Source organism: Sminthopsis crassicaudata, chromosome 3, assembly GCF_048593235.1.
Source record: "Sminthopsis crassicaudata isolate SCR6 chromosome 3, ASM4859323v1, whole genome shotgun sequence".
NCBI classification, from domain to species: Eukaryota; Metazoa; Chordata; class Mammalia; order Dasyuromorphia; family Dasyuridae; genus Sminthopsis; species Sminthopsis crassicaudata.
Window position 1 is genome coordinate 88,957,432 of NC_133619.1, and position 16,116 is coordinate 88,973,547.

Here is a 16,116-nt window from a genome sequence, read left to right on the forward strand (position 1 = left end):
CTTATTGTTAATTGTGTACAATGTATTCCTGGTTCTTCTTGTTTCACTCAGCATCAGTTCTTGTATTCTTTCCAGGCCTTTCTAAAATCATCTTGTTCATTATTTTTTATAGAACAATAATATTCCATTACCTTCACGTACTATAACTTGTTTATCCATTTCCTAGTCAATGGGCATCTACTTATTTTCTAATTCTTTGCTACCACAAAAAGAGATGCTACAAACATTTTTGCACACATGTGGGTCCTTTTCCCTACTTTATGATTTTCTTGGGATACAGACCAGTAATGGCATTACTGAGTTAAAGGATATGCAGTTTGATAGCCTTTTGTGCATAGTTCTGTATTACTCTCCAAAATGGTTGGATCAGTTCACAACTCCACCAACAATGGATTAATGTTTCAGTTTTCCCATATCACCTCCAACGTTATTATCTTTTCCTGTCATTTTAGCCAATCTGAGAAGTGTGAAGTGGTACTTCAGAGTTGTTTTAATTTGCTTTTTTAAAATTGATAGTCATTTAGAGCATTTTTTCATATAACTATGAGTGGCTTTAATATCATCATCTGAAAATATCTTTTGACCATTTATCAATTGGGGAATGACTTGTATTCTTATAAATTTGACAGTTCTTTATATATTTTAGAAATGAGGCATTTGTCAGAAACATTGGCTAAAGATTTCCCCCCAGATTTGCACTTCCCTTTTAGTCTTGTTTTTGTTGGTTGTTGAGGCAATTGGGGTTAAGTGACTTACCCAGGGTCACACAGCTAGGACATGGTAAGTGTCTAAGATCAGATTTGAACTCGGGTCCTCCTGATTTCAGGGCTGGTGCTCTATCCATTGTGCCAGTTGGTTGCCCCTCCTCTGTTGGTTTTATTTGTGCAAAAACTTTTAATTTAGTGCAATCAGTTGTCCATTTTGCTTTTCATAATGTTCTCTAGTTCTTCTTTTGTCATAAACGGAGGACGAACATTCTTTATGTTAAAAGAATCCTTAGTTCTTTGGTAGTGTTGAGAAGAAAGGATTCTGGTCATAAGTGGGCTTTTGGATTGAAGGGCTTAGCCAGAATATTCTTACTTTGTGGCCTGCTATGTAACAAAATTACAGCACCACAAGATGCACAAAATACATACTTTGACATTAAACTTCTATGAAGATATCCATGCTGCCTTATTTTGTTTTGATGCTTCATGTTATTGTTAGGTCAGAAACATAAACCATTGCCTTTGAACATAAAAGATAGTTGGTCTTGAGTCAGGAAGGAGGGCTAATTTGGTGTGTGTCATTCTCCTCTTCATATTTAATACAGCCTCAAAGTTTGTAGATAAAGTTTGTAAATATTAAAATGCTATATAGTTTGTAGGATCAATTTTTTTTTCCTGAGGCTGGGGTTAAGAGACTTGCCCAGGGTTACACAGCTATGAAGTGTTAAGTGTCTGAGATCAAATTTGAACTCGGGTCCTCCTGAATTCAAGGCTGGTGCTCTATCCACTGCACCACCTCGCTGCCCCTAATGCTATATAGTTTGAGCTTTAATTACCTAGCATATGAGGAGAAACCTTAACAGACTTGTTTTTGAAACTTTTTTCCAAAGTGGTGTTTAGTGAGATGACAAAAGTAAATTTTTGCCAATTAAAAAAAACACTTATAATTATATTATATTATTTACATTTATAAATATATTACAATTAAATTATAATCAGGATAATGGTCCTATTTATTTTGGTTTTACTAAGATGCTTTGGAAGAGAATTTTTCACATGAACATGGTGGAAAAGTTTCATCATTTGACAATAAGGAAAAACATCTAACTTTGGCTGTCTTTAATTTGTTTTGTTCTTATATACTAATGCCAGGATAGGTGAATACCATGAAAAAAACTATGCTGCAGCTCTAGAGAGTTTCACAGAAGGACATAAATTAGATGGTAAGTAACAATTACAGTGTTTTTTATCCAGTATTTCAGATATTTGGATTAGTTGTGGCTGTAAGTGTTTACATCTAGATTTATTTATTACAATCTTAAATAAATTGCAGGATAGGGCTTTTTTTTTTTCTCTTCATAGCAATTTCATGTTTTATGAATTGAATTGATTTTTAAAATAATTAGTCTGAGTCTTTTTCTAGCATTTAAAGCATAGAATAAAATTTCCAACTGTAGAAAACAAAGCTATAAAAATTCAAGAAATTTTTTTTCCTGTTTCAAGCTGGTCATGTTATTTTTAAAACATAATGGTTTAGTTTGTGCTTGTTTTGTTTAGCATAAATTCATTATCAGTTTCTGCTCTGCTTTAATGAGGTGTGGAAAATATTTTAGCAGTGGCTTTTCCAGAGAAGCAAATTGTAGGTTTGGTCAGTTATTATAGTAAAGGATAAGTAGGTAAGAGGAACCAATAAATTAGGCTTAGCATAGCATTACTCTCACAGCTCTTCTAAATTGAAATGCATGTGTGGAATTTATTACAGAGATTTGACTATTCAGGCATACATATACAAATGATTTTGTAAAAGTAAAGATCATAACACTTAAAGATTGTGTTAACCATTAGAAAACCAATTCAAAGTATTTAATAATAACTTTTGGTTATAGTCAAGAACAATATTATTATTATTTACCTTGAATTACTGACACTAATAATATTTTTTGATTGGATTGTAGATAATTCATAACTTTGAAGCACTTTAACATGTTTTTTTGATCTAGTGATAAAACAATAAATGATTGAAAATTCCACAGTATGTATTATATTGCTATTCTAGAAATTTCAACACTCTTTTATCCAGTGCTGTCTTGTGTGCATGCCCCAAAAAAAGTCTTGGTTCAATTCAATAAGCTTTTTTTGTTGTTGGGGAATATAAGGAAAGTATGTGTGAGTCTTTAGGTCTTAATTAACTTTGGAATTCATACTTTTCTTAATAAAATGTATTGTTTATTATGTATGCAAATATTTTTAATACTGGAGAAATAATTCAGCTTTAGAGTCTGTTCTGTTCTTCTTTCCTATGGGTATGTTATCTTTTTAGGCATTTATATTCATGTATTATGTTGTTCTGGGTTTTCTGAAGTGGCCTTTTTTACTGATCTTTTTTGTATGTATACACATATTTTAGCCTATATATTAGCTGCTTCCCTGTCCTGTAAAACTCTGGGTAATTCTGCTTTTACCTTTTCTTTTATATGGTTTTGGGCAAAATTGCTTCTCACTGTTGGCAATAATGACAAAGCCCAATCAGTTTACAAAGGCAAGTAAAGCCAGTAAAGAGTTATAGGTGGAGTGGCAAAAGGAAATAGCTGCTTATAAAATACTTAGGGTCACTGAAATTCCCTAAAATCCAGTGGGAAAATGAAGAATGTGCTGCTATTAGATTTCAAGTCCCCATATTAATCCAAATGAATAACAAAGAACCCTGATGGAAGGAACAGAATTAATTTGTGTCCTAGTTGTATAGTAGGATGTTTTATGGAAATAGGTAGGAGAAAAACTGTAGGATATATTTATTTAGTGAGATAATAGGAATTTACAGTTTAAAAAAATTATGCTGTTAAAATAACTTCTTTATATATAACTAGACATTAAATTGATTTTTCTATTTAGCTATAATCAGACTTAATTGCTTAAAGGAGAAGTGCTTATATTTTTAAGTTGCTGAGATAATAGTGTATTTAAATGAACTCAATTACTTTTCAGATACAGATAATACGTTCAGCATCTGGATTAAAAGATGTCAAGAAACTACAAATAGTAAGTATAGCTTTAGACATTGAATATTTATTAAACCAGTTAATTTTCTCAAAGTACTCGATTGATTTGGTTTCCCTAGAATGATTTTTTAATAATTTCTCTGTCCTTTGGGGGAAGAGGATGAGCCTGTGTGAGGCAATCAGGGATAAGGGATTTAACCAGGGTCACACACAGCTAGTTAGTCTAAAGTGTTTGTGGCCGTCTTTGAACTCAGGACCTCCGGATTCCAGGTTTAGTGCTCTTTTCCCTATGCTACTTCACTGCCCCAATTTCTCCATCCTTTGAATTTAATATTTAATTTAATAAAAAAAATTGCTGCCCTTAGATATTTTTAAACAGTATAAGCATAATGTACAAAGTTGCCCCAATCAAAATAATTTTGTAGTAGGATTATCAATGTTTTATTTTAAAATGTTCTATATAATTAATTTTTCATTAAGTAAACTCCATAAAGTTGTGAACATTTTTTAATGATGTGTGGCTGATATTCCATTTATTATGTTATTTCTGTGAGACTAAGGGCCTCCAACAAAATTGTTCCATCTAGTATAGTTTTCGGAATATATATATATTAAAGACAGTAAGTGAGGTATTCATGGAAGTAGATTTTGTAATTTCAGATTTGTATATAATATTATAAGGGCAGTAGAATGGAGATTGGAAATTACTTGAATTGGAATGGTATGGTATGAGTATATCAATAAACTAAAGATAACCCTAGTATTAAATTACTTTCTCTCCCAATTGAAAATGCATAGAAGATAGGCATAAACAATTTGGATGATATGTAATTGTTATTTTGATTCATAAAAGAAATGTATATACAATTATTTTTAAGCATGCCAATTGTGCCTGAAAATGTGTCATTTTGTATTTTAGAAGAAGTATCAGAAACTGGAATGGTAAGCCCTACATTTAAAAGTTTTTATTATCTTTGTTTTAGTTTTATTTTAAGCGCTAAATATATGTATTTGATGCAATTCAGGATGAACAAAATTTTAGCTGAGTGGTCAGTACTTATGGCACAATGATTGTTCATTATTTAAAAACTGAAATTAAATTCTATGTAGAAATTTTCAGTTGTGCATATTATTTTGGAATGTTTTTAATGCTTAGTTTGCACAAAATGGATTCATTTAATGTTTTTAATTTTTTCCCCCCCTGTACTACATTAGTAAGATATTTAAACAAACTGTTTCCTGAGAAGCAGTTAGTAGGTTAATTCACGTTTTAAAATACTTTTATGTCTGATGCATAACATCTTAACTTGATTGTCATAGGTATTTGATAAAATCAAATCTAAATTTTTGGCTTAGATTCCTGCTGTCTTTACATAGCTAATTTTAGAGTTAAGTAAAATCTTCCTTATATCTCTTAACATCTTTATCAAGTGGGATTATTATTTTATAGCTAATGTGAAAGAAGTTAGCACATATTTCAGTTACTTTAAATTAATATTTCTATTGAGATATTGATATTGATTTGGTTTTTACTAGTGTTAATTTACCTTGGGGAAAAAAATATATATATCATTATAATTTATATCAACCCAATTTTGGACTTTTGTCTCAGCATTTATTTATATTGGCAAAAGTTATTAATACAAATATGACAGAAAAATTAAGGTCATAGTTACTTTTGAGAGTAAATTCAAGCTTTCTGAAGTTTAGGCAATAATTTTGTTATTGTATACATTAAAATTGAGATTTGTTAATTTTTGTTTTACTTTATATTGAAATTATTTTGTTATGCAGTCCTCTCTTTGCTCTGCCTTAAATGAAGTATATTACAGTGTATGCTAAATATTACACTTGTAGTTTAATAGTTCTGTTGAGAGGAAAGATAAATATCATTATTAACGTTTGGAACCAAGTCAGGCCACTGACTTAACTCTGAATTCAGATATCTTTTAGTGTTGCTTTCATTTACATTATTGTGGTCATTGTGTATTTTTTTTTTCTTTTGATTCTCCTTACCTTAGTTCATATAAATTTTGCTATTTCTTGAATTCCTCATTTTCTGCATTACTTATCATATATTATAATTCTATTACATTCATAACCATAGTTTGTTAGCATTTTTCATTCAGTCAACCATCAAGCATTATTATTACTTTCCTACTCTGTGCTGGGCCCTTTGTATACAGTTATAAAGACAAGCAAATTTTAGGGATTCCACATAAGAAGATACAGTATGTTTGCAAAACAAATAAAAAACAATGTTTACAGTTTTTTCTTCTAAAACCAGAGACCTTTTATTTTTGAGTCAAGTTTTCATTTAGCTTTTTTTTTTATCAGTGTATTTTATCAAGCTGTTAAGTATAAAGTCTGAAAGTAAATGCATTTTGATGTACAATAATTGCCAGTCTAACTTGTAAAAATTTTTTAATTCAACATGTCTCAATCAGATTGTACAGCAGCAAACTCAACAATCAAAAATCAAGTAAGTATTTTTCTACAACAGTGTTAAATTGTTCATTAAAGTGACTGTTGTTGAGGAGTTAAGTAGGTTAGGAAGGATCATTATTTCCTTCAAGGAAGATCTTCTATGATTTTAAAATAACCTCTTATATTTCACCATTGCATTACAAAATTAATTCCATAAGTATTTAGTTATTAGTACTTATTTCAGTTTATTTCAAATAACCCTCTCTTGAATTTACTTTTATCTTGGGAATTACTTTATCTGATATCTGATATATTCCTTCGTCACCTTTCCATAAATTAGGATCAGTCAGCTTCCTTCTCTTAAAGTCTAGCAGTTATAGTAGCTTAGTAAATTAGCAATGCCAAAGTAGGAAAACAGTAAGTCCTATGGAAATTTAGTATATTATGCCTCTCATTTTACTTTCTTTACTGTGAAATTTTCATAGAAACACTTTTAGCTTAATAAGGATGACAGCTCTGACCATCCCTGACAGAAGACTAACTGTTATATATGGATTAACAATACAGGAATGGTAAATTGCTTGCAAGCTAGTCCTAGCCCTGAGAGAGGTGACTGTTTTGGACTGCTTCCCATCTTCTGCTGAAAAACCAGTTACATATATTCTTTTCTCACCTTTGGAAGAGCAAGAGAGAGGAGACTAGAAAAACATATAGTACCTTAGTTATTACAGATGTTGAACTTTTCCAATAATTTTGGATTTTCATGAAAATTTTTTTGTTTGGACAAACTTATATCTTCTTTCCAGGTTAGTGGGATAAGGAATATATAGGAAATGTGGATATTTGGTAATTGATCATTGAAGGAGGCATATGTGTGATTGTTATTTACATACCCTCTTTCTAGGACTTCTGGAAATCTTTTACACCATGTTGATTCATATTGTTTGTTATATCACTACTTGCATGTACAATTCATGTTTGTTATACCACATTGAGCCTGCACCGGCTGTGGAGAGAGCCATCGCTTCTAGCCTGTGCTTTATTGCTATGTGCTTGTGTAATACCTCCCATGCTAATGGGTTTGTGCATACCTGTTTCTAGTAAGACCTTTCGGCCCAGAAACCCGCTAATAGTCCCCACTTCCCTTTGGTGCTTTTCATCTCTCTTCCTGAGCAGCTTGCCTGCTTCCTTCACTTCTCCTTCTAAAGACCAAGGACTTTGATTTATACTAATTCTGGCTGACTGTGAGGCCTTCCAGGGAGCCAGTCCATACTTTACATATCATAATTGGTAATTATGTATTGATAATAAGAATTTAAAATGGTAAAAAACTGGTAGGTAATGATGGAAAACTACTAGTATTTTAATTTTTCATTATTTTAGCCTTCCTCTACATATTTTGAACTGGGTTTTTTTGGGGTTTTTATGGAAGATTTGGATTACTTTCCCCATATAATCCATTTAAGGAAGGCACATTTCAACATAAGAAAAGGAGGTTGAAAATCTTAACAGAGTATTTTGTCCTTGTTATGTTCTTAGCGGAAAAGAAAAGATCTGGAATGAGGTGGCCAATGTAGAATAAAAACCTGGGCCCTTGGACTTTAAGAGAGACCAGCACTCTTAAGCACTGCAAAACATTTATGTGTACATTCATGACATTATTTTTCTTCTGCATTACTTTATGCTTAAGCTTTGATGCTGAAACTTAACAGAATTAGATCCTCGCTTTAACAACACTGGTGTGAGAGCAGTGAGAACTCCCCATAGTTGTGTTTTATAAATGCTCAGTTCTACATAAAGATTAGTAAATCATCTTTAATTGTTTCTAAGATATATCCTTGTATCATTTTAACATTCTTGTACCTTGTATCTATCATGACTTGGTAGGTATTGAAGGAATTAAAAAAAAGTAATTTAATATTACCTTAAATAAAACAAGATTAGGAATGCCACTTAAAGAATCACATTAATACCCCCAACAACTGGACAGAGTGTTTGTGGCTCTCTTTTGATATATTACCTACAATAACAGAAACTTGCTTTGCTGTTTTGTCCCTCAAGGTGGAGCCCTTGCTATTTTTAAGACTTTTTTTTTCCCTTGATAAAATGTCAATTAGAATCAGTGATTTTTGTTGGTAACTGGTCTTTCTTATTTTGGTAGCAAATACTTTCAAGTAATCTTATAATGATGGGACTAGACACAGAACTAAAATGTAACATCTATTTCCATATTATAAATTTTTGTATTGTAGATTTTGTTAATTAGGACTATTATTGAATTAAGTTTTTGTGTTTTTTTATCCTTTAAAAATTTTAAGTGTTTTTAAAAAAAAACATTGAGTATCAGCATACCTAACTAAAATTACTTAGTTATCTATTTACATTTAACTTAATTTCAATGTACAAAATTTCATAGCATTTTTTCCCAGTTGCTCTTTTGAGTCCTTTGGATGCTGTTTATTCTCATTCACTTGTCCTCTTGTATTTCTAGTTCATATGTACTCTATTCCTCTAGGTTTCATCTTTTTGTTTTAAAATTTCTGTTATTTCCCAAGTCTTTCTAGATTCTTTTTCTTTCTCATACTTTTTAGTCAGTTTACATAACTATTCCTTTATTGGATATTTAGGTTGTTTCCAGTTTTTTGCAATGATGTGTAAAATTGCTATGCACATCTTTCAATATGTTACTCTTTATTTTGTTTTTGGTAAGGCTTTCACAGTATATCTCCAACCATGGAATTATTGAGTATAGGAATATGATTATTCTTTTAACTTTTAATGTGTATTACCAGATTATGCTCTAAAAAGATTATGCAAGTTTGCATTTTTGCAGGCAATGAAATGAGTATATTTTTTTAGAACCCTGCTAGGATTGAATCTCTTTGAATTTAGTTATTTTTGTCAGTTTGATGGGTATGAGATAGAGCCTCAAAGTTATTTTAATTTACATCTCAGGGTCAAGAATTGTTAAATTGAAATTTGTTCATATCTTTTTATATTTATTTCTTGTGGATTAGAAATTGTCAATGTGACCATTTTTTCTTTTTTAATACATAACATGTTTTATAGGAATTGCATATATTTTAAGTCTGTTTTCTTTGAGTTTTATTGCATATAAATTTTGACTTTCATTTAGTTAAGTGCAGCTGTCTTGGTCTTAATACTTCCTTATATTTCTTACAAAGAAAACAATTTATTTCTCCTATACAGTTGTTATAATTCCTTGATTTAATTTTCCCCATCTTTTCTGTAGTTCTACTTTGTTTTATGTTTCTCATCTGGTTGGAATTCTTTGTGCTTACTTTTAAAGGTATGATTGGTACCAAACAGAATCTCAAGTAATCATTACACTTATGATCAAGAATGTTCAGAAGAATAACATAAATGTGGAGTTTTCAGAAAATGAGGTGATTATTTTTTTTGAATCTTATTTGCAATTGCTTGTTGATCTAAAATAGAATTAACTGCAAATATAGTATGTGTACATTAGTCTTATTCTTTACTTGAATTAATATAAAAAAATTAGATTGGTAATTTAAGGATTATTAGCTTAAAATGAGTTTAAAAATGTCACTAACATGACAAATCATACCATAGGTGTAGGTATGCTTTTTGAAAACAATATACAATTTTTTTTTCTAGCTTACAAATTTATTACAGAACCAATTTATCAGTGCTAAGAAATGTTGTTAATCTCTTTAGTAATATGTTTATATATAATGATTCTAGTTTTTATGTTTGAAATCTTTAGAGATTTTAAATCTCATTGTATCCTTAGTAAATATATATCAACTTGGTTATTTGTAGACTAAAAGTTTATGACAGTTAAATTTGGTGGTGGATAATTTTAGGTGAAAATTAAATGAAATTATGAGATTATTAGTCTGTTTTCGATAAGTTTTAGTGGGACTCAAAAGTGAAACATAGGTACGTACTTATTTCTTTCTATTCATAGAAACCTGAAGAAGGTCAACATGAAAGAATATTAATATGGTACAAATTTTTTTTTTTCTTTGAAATATTTTCTATTTGTTTTTTAGTTCACATTTGAATGCCTATATCTGATACCAATTAAAAAACAGTATATTTTGAGGTTTCTGCCTCAGATATATTTTATTTGAATAATATACATTAACTTAGAAGTGTTCAAGTTCTTAGAGCTAATTTTAATATGACTATTTTATCCTAAAGTTTAATAATGTCTTTATTCAATAGTTATCTGCAGTGGTGAAACTTCCATCAGGAGAGGACTATAGTTTAAAGCTTTCACTTAATCATCCTATAATACCTGAACAGAGCATCTTTAAAATACTTTCAACAAAGGTAAAGCATATTGAAATGGTTAATTGCTAATAATAATTCTTTAAAAAGATAAAAACTGTCGATGCAACTTTTCATGTGATTTTAATTCTAAAACATGGAATTAATATTCTTTTTTTTAAAGACATGAACTCAGAAATAGCCTACTTTGAACATCAAAAAGTTTAGTCAAATTTTGTTACTATGTGTGCTTTTTAACTGTTGTTTTTGCATTTGTTGACTTTTGTGTAAGTGTGGTGAATTTATTAAAGTGATATTTATTCCTTTAAACTATTAAAGATTAAGATGACAATGTGTTTTTTACAAACAATTCAACATATATCAAATATCCACTGTTATAAAACACTGCACTATATATGATCTTGAGGAGAATAAATCCTGTCTCTCAGGAGATGTATGAAAGATAGTAGTAGTCATGCATCCAAATAAACTATACATTTATATTCAGCTTTATCTTGGGGGGAGGTACAACTAAATCCATGAGAATTCAGAAAGGGAAAGGAATTTTTTCTGCCTGAGAATATCACAGAAGGCCTTGTGAATTATGTGTTCTTTGAACTATACTTTAAAACATAACCAGTCTTTCATCAGGTAGAAGTGGTGGAAGGAGGCAGTATAGTCAGTGGGAAATGGTATGAGCAGAGATGTGAAAGTAAAAAATTTCAGAACATGTTTCTATATTGGTAAGTAGTTCATTTTGGATGGAGCATACTGTGGTTTCAGTTGTGGAGGTCCATATATATGAAGTTAAGGAATTTGGTTTTTATTTGTTACGTCTATAGCTAAAAAATTCTCTTCCCATGATTACATAAATCTAATTATTTTTATGTGTTATCTTATTCCATTGATCATCCTGTCATAAAATCTAATGTTAGATTAGCATTGTTCTTGTTTGTTTTTTAATAATAATAATAATAATAATAATAATAATAATAATAATAATAATAATGTAGATGATGTTAACATTTATAAAGCACTTTAAGGTTTACAAAGTTTCATTTTGCAAATTTCATTTATTTTAAAAAATTACTATAGTTGAAACTTTAAAATTTCTTTGCCTTAATTAAGTGAGGGAATAGCAAATTCAAATTATAATTTAAATGCATATTGCTTTTGTGGGGAGGGGCAGTTTGCTTTAGATGACTTGCCTGGGATCATGCAGCTCATAAGTGTCTGGAACTGGATTTGAACTTGGGTCTTGCTGGCTCCAGTTCTGGTGCTGTATCTGCTGAGCCATTGCATGTTACTTTACTTGACTCTTTGTTACCTTATATAATTTTTGCATAAATGTATTAAAAAATTATCCTCATCCAAAATTAGAATGTAAATCATGAATGCAAATTCAAAACATGAGGACTGTGCTCTTCTAGGAAAAGCATGAACTAAAAGTCAGTTGGCTTGGATTCTAGCTTTCAACTAAAAGTTCAATATGTGAACTGGGGAAAATCAAAATCTTTGGCCTCAATTTTTTTTTTTCTCAAAGTACAGTTGAACTAAAATCAATTAATGAGTCTTTATGAAGTCCCTGTGATGTAACCAGGAGGCCCTGGGAACACAAAGATAAAACATCCTCTTTTCCCAACCTGATGTCTTGGCAGTTTATGTTGTAGTACGGAACACTTGTATGCATAAAAGTATATAATTACATATGTGTATATATTTATGTATTTATGCATGTACATATAGAGAGGTATGCAGATACAATTGTTTGCATGTGTCTATGCATATAGACAAATATAAATACATATGTGTACATAAACATAGAAAATTAATTCAAGGTAATTTTAGAGTAGAGAAGAACTAGCTATTGGAGGTCAGGCTGATTAAAAGAAAAACCTCATGTAAGAAATGGTACTTGATCTAAACTTGAAGACATTTAGAGATTTTAAGAGCCAGAGGAGAAGAGGAAGTGTATTATAAGGGTAAATGGACTGTCTGTGCAAAAAAGATAAAGGTAGGAGATGGAATGTCTTGAACAACAGAGCAGAGAGGTCAGTTTGGCCAGAAAGCAGAATGATTGAAGGTGAATATAGAAAAGTAGGCTGGTGCTATATTGTGAAAGGTTTTAAACAATAAACACTGAGAGGTAAGTATTCAATATTAGTGGCAATAGAGAGCCTCTGCAGTTTATTTATGAACAGGAGAACAACATAGTTAAATCTTTGCTATATGGGCATTACCAATACCTCTGTAGAGGATGGCTTGGAGAATATAGAAACACCTGGTAGGGAGACCAGTTAGGACAATTACAATAGCCTCGTCAAAATGTGATAAAGATGTGAACTAGGGTTTGGCTTTCCCTTCTGTCAATATATTGAGGTAGATGGGAGAGTTGCTGAAGAGGTAGAATAGACAGTATTTGGCAGCTGACTGTCTGCAGAGATAGTGAGGGAGAATGGGAGTTGAGGAATTCTACCAGGCTGTGAGCCTATGTGACTAAAAGGATAGGTATAGTCTCTTCTAAGCTTTAAAATTTGCTTTTCAAAAGTCCGATAAATTAATGGCAATGAATAGTTCATTTTAAAGTCTTTTCCGATAATTTCCCAATGAGAGGACAGTTACAGTTACTTGTAAGAATGTGGTGTCATGACAGGGTGTTTGAACTTGGTACAGAATAAGCATGTTTATTACTGTGTTACCAATTCATGATAAACCTAGCTTGGTTCATCTCCATTGTCTGCTCTTTAAGATATATCTTATTTTATGGAGAATTTTCATTTGAATCTAAAAATAGAAAGATTTTACTTCTGTTTCTTTAAGAGAAACCTTTTTATTCTGCAAGTCTTGTGGGAGGACATGATGTCAATACCTTGTTTCTATGGTTAGAATGAGCAAAAAAAGGGATACATACTGTTATCCCTTTTTTATGGATGGGGAATCTGAGACAGCTTAGACATAGTATCTGCACTTCTCTGACTCCCTGCTCTGTCTGCTGCACCCTCCTTAGTCCTGGTACAGCCTTAGTGCATTAATTTTCCTAACTAGTATTTCATAATATGAATTCTTGTTGAGCTTTCAGTCCTTTAAAACCTTTAGATCTTTTCCCCATGGATTTTTGTCTAACCATAGCTCTTTTGTCTTATGCTTAGAAAGATGATTTTTTTTTTCAAGCCAAGAATAATAAGGCTTTTACAGGTATCATTGTAAAATTTAATTTGGCCCTGCTTGCCAAAATCTTTTTTAGTCCCAAGTTTGAACCCATTGTGTTAGCTTTCCTTCTTCATCTCAACTCCTCTTTTTTATAAATAAGCCATTTGAACTTTTCTCAAAATCACTGATAAAAAAGTGAAACAGCAAAATGCCAAGCGTGGATCCCTAGGTTACTGAACAAATAATGAATAAAAAAGACATTTATTAATTTTTTATTTTGTGGTTGACATTATGCTAAACATTGGTGATACAAATAATTTTTTAAAAATCCCTGTCCTTAAGTAACTTACATTCTAATAGGGAAGATAACATATTTATAGGAAAATGGTGGCCTGGGATAGGTATTTTCTTTTGGAAAGTCATAGGAATGGTGAATGGAATGATAAGGTATTTTATTGTTAAGTCCTTTCCAGAAATGGTAATATTGATTTGAATATTATTTCTATAGCTAGAAATGTGGAAAGTGAGAGGTAGGTTGAGGAAAAGTGAAAAGAGGTAAATGTACTATGCAATTTTATTGAAGTTGGAGGAAGAGCAGTTTGGTGGGTCAGACTAGAGATATGCTAAATTCTCATAAGTTAAAAGAACACAAATGAATAGGGTAGAACCCGGAGTGCTGTTTTGGAGACTAAAGGGGAAATAAAGGGATGTAGCATGAAACTGTCCAGAAAGCATGCTGGTAAGATCTATGTAGGTAGGACTAAATATGATGAACACACTTACGCTTCAAGAGCATAATACCCAGGAGCAGAACCTACAGTGCAAGTTTGGTAAACCCTGGCAGTCCGGAAAATGGAACTGTTTTTGTTTTTCTTTGTTTTTTTTGGAGGAAGGGCAGGGTTAAATGTCAACACCTGTGGTGATATCAGGCTGCCCCTGCTGAGTTCTTGGAGGGAATGAGACAGTGTTGGGGACATTGTCCCAAGTTGATATCAAATCATTAGTGGCTACTTTTTGGGGTCTGGATTTCCAGCCAGTTTAGAATCCAGCTGATTATCATTTAAGATGCATGTCTCTGGAATGCGCTTCTTCTCCCCTCCCCCTTATTTATTTTGGCTTCAATTTTTCAACTCTTAAAACAAGGGTTTCAGATTGATCATCTTTAAAGTCTTTTCTAATTATAAGATTCTGTGATCCTGTAATTTCAGTCTAGATAAACTTGACATTTGCTCATTATAGGGATATATCCAAACATGTGACTGTAGGGTTTTAAATGTCTAACCCAGTGGTCCTCAAACTTTTTAAATAGGGGGTCAGTTCACTGTCCCTCAGATTGTTGGAGGGATGGACTATAGTAAAAACAAAAACTCACACCCTGTCTCAGCCCATTTGCCATAACCGGGCAGGCCGCATAAACGTCCTTAGTGGGCTGCATGTGGCCCGCGGGCTGTGGTTTGAGAACCCCTGGTTGAACCAGTTTCAACCATGTGACATAGGATCAACTTCAATGCCACCTAAGATTTCTTTGGAGGAGTGTGTTAGATACTTAATAAAAAAGGTTTTTGAATGAATAGAGAAAAGGAATAGAGGGTTAAGATATATTTATATTGCAAGTTATATAGCTTGGTTCTCTTAAAATTTATAACTACATGCTTGTGTTAATCTACCTGATATTCCTATTAAAATTTAATTTTAGGAAAATATATCTTTGGGGATGAATTTTTTATGTTTCCTTGTATTAGAAAATAAAAATTCTTTGATAAGTCTTTTCCTTTATATATTAGCTGCCAGGAATCTTGGAGCAGTTGAAACAATCAGCTTTTTTCATGTGATTGGCAGTGTGCTTTCTTTAGTCTTTGTTCTAGGCTTTAAAAATTTTTTTTTGATTGTTCTACTTGCATTGTGTTTAACTTGTAGCCTGAATAATCTCAAGAAAATAAGAGGATATATTTTCATAAATGTACTGGGGTGTTGGTATTAGAATACTAGAGTAGAGAATGACATATTGGATCCCAGCTTTGCCTCTCACTACCTGGGTGACTTTGGGCTGGTCATATAATCCTTGTGGGCTTTAATGTCCTCACTTTTAAAATGAGGAAGTTGGATTTGGCGATTCCTTTGGACTTTTTAAGCTCTGAATCTTTTAACTTTAAATCATTATAGACAGTGTAATGTAGTGGAGCCAGCACTGGATTTTATATTAGACATGTGTTCATGCCTCTGATATGAGTTACCTAACCTCTTTTGAATTTTAGTCTCCTTGTCTGCAAAATAGGGGAAATCATATATAAGGAAATTCTTCATACTCATTTCTGAAGGCACCGTAATCTATCACAGTTTGTTCAGTCATTTTCCTGGTTGATGGACACCCATTTTGCTCCCAATTCTTTACTGCTGCTATAAATATTTTCATACATATGAGACCTTTCCTTTTATCTTTAATGTCCTTGAGGTATGTGCTTAGTAGTGACATTTCTGGGAAAAAGGATAATTATAGTGTGATAACTTTTCTAGTGTAATTCAAAATGGTTTTCAAAATGGTTGAACCAAATATATTATTGCTCTATCAATAG

The 16,116-nt window shown here is 31.6% G+C and overlaps 1 protein-coding gene across 1 annotated transcript in view; it reads left to right on the forward strand.

Annotated features, from left to right (window-relative positions):
- SUGT1 (SGT1 homolog, MIS12 kinetochore complex assembly cochaperone) overlaps positions 1–16,116 on the forward strand; it is a 61,468-nt gene that overhangs the window by 16,865 nt on the left and 28,487 nt on the right. The window contains exons 5-10 of the mRNA XM_074299204.1: positions 1,860–1,930; positions 3,693–3,746; positions 4,626–4,648; positions 6,154–6,188; positions 9,444–9,540; positions 10,349–10,456. Of these exons, the coding sequence (XP_074155305.1) occupies positions 1,860–1,930; positions 3,693–3,746; positions 4,626–4,648; positions 6,154–6,188; positions 9,444–9,540; positions 10,349–10,456 (388 nt within the window). The remainder of the gene's footprint in view (positions 1–1,859; positions 1,931–3,692; positions 3,747–4,625; positions 4,649–6,153; positions 6,189–9,443; positions 9,541–10,348; positions 10,457–16,116) is intronic.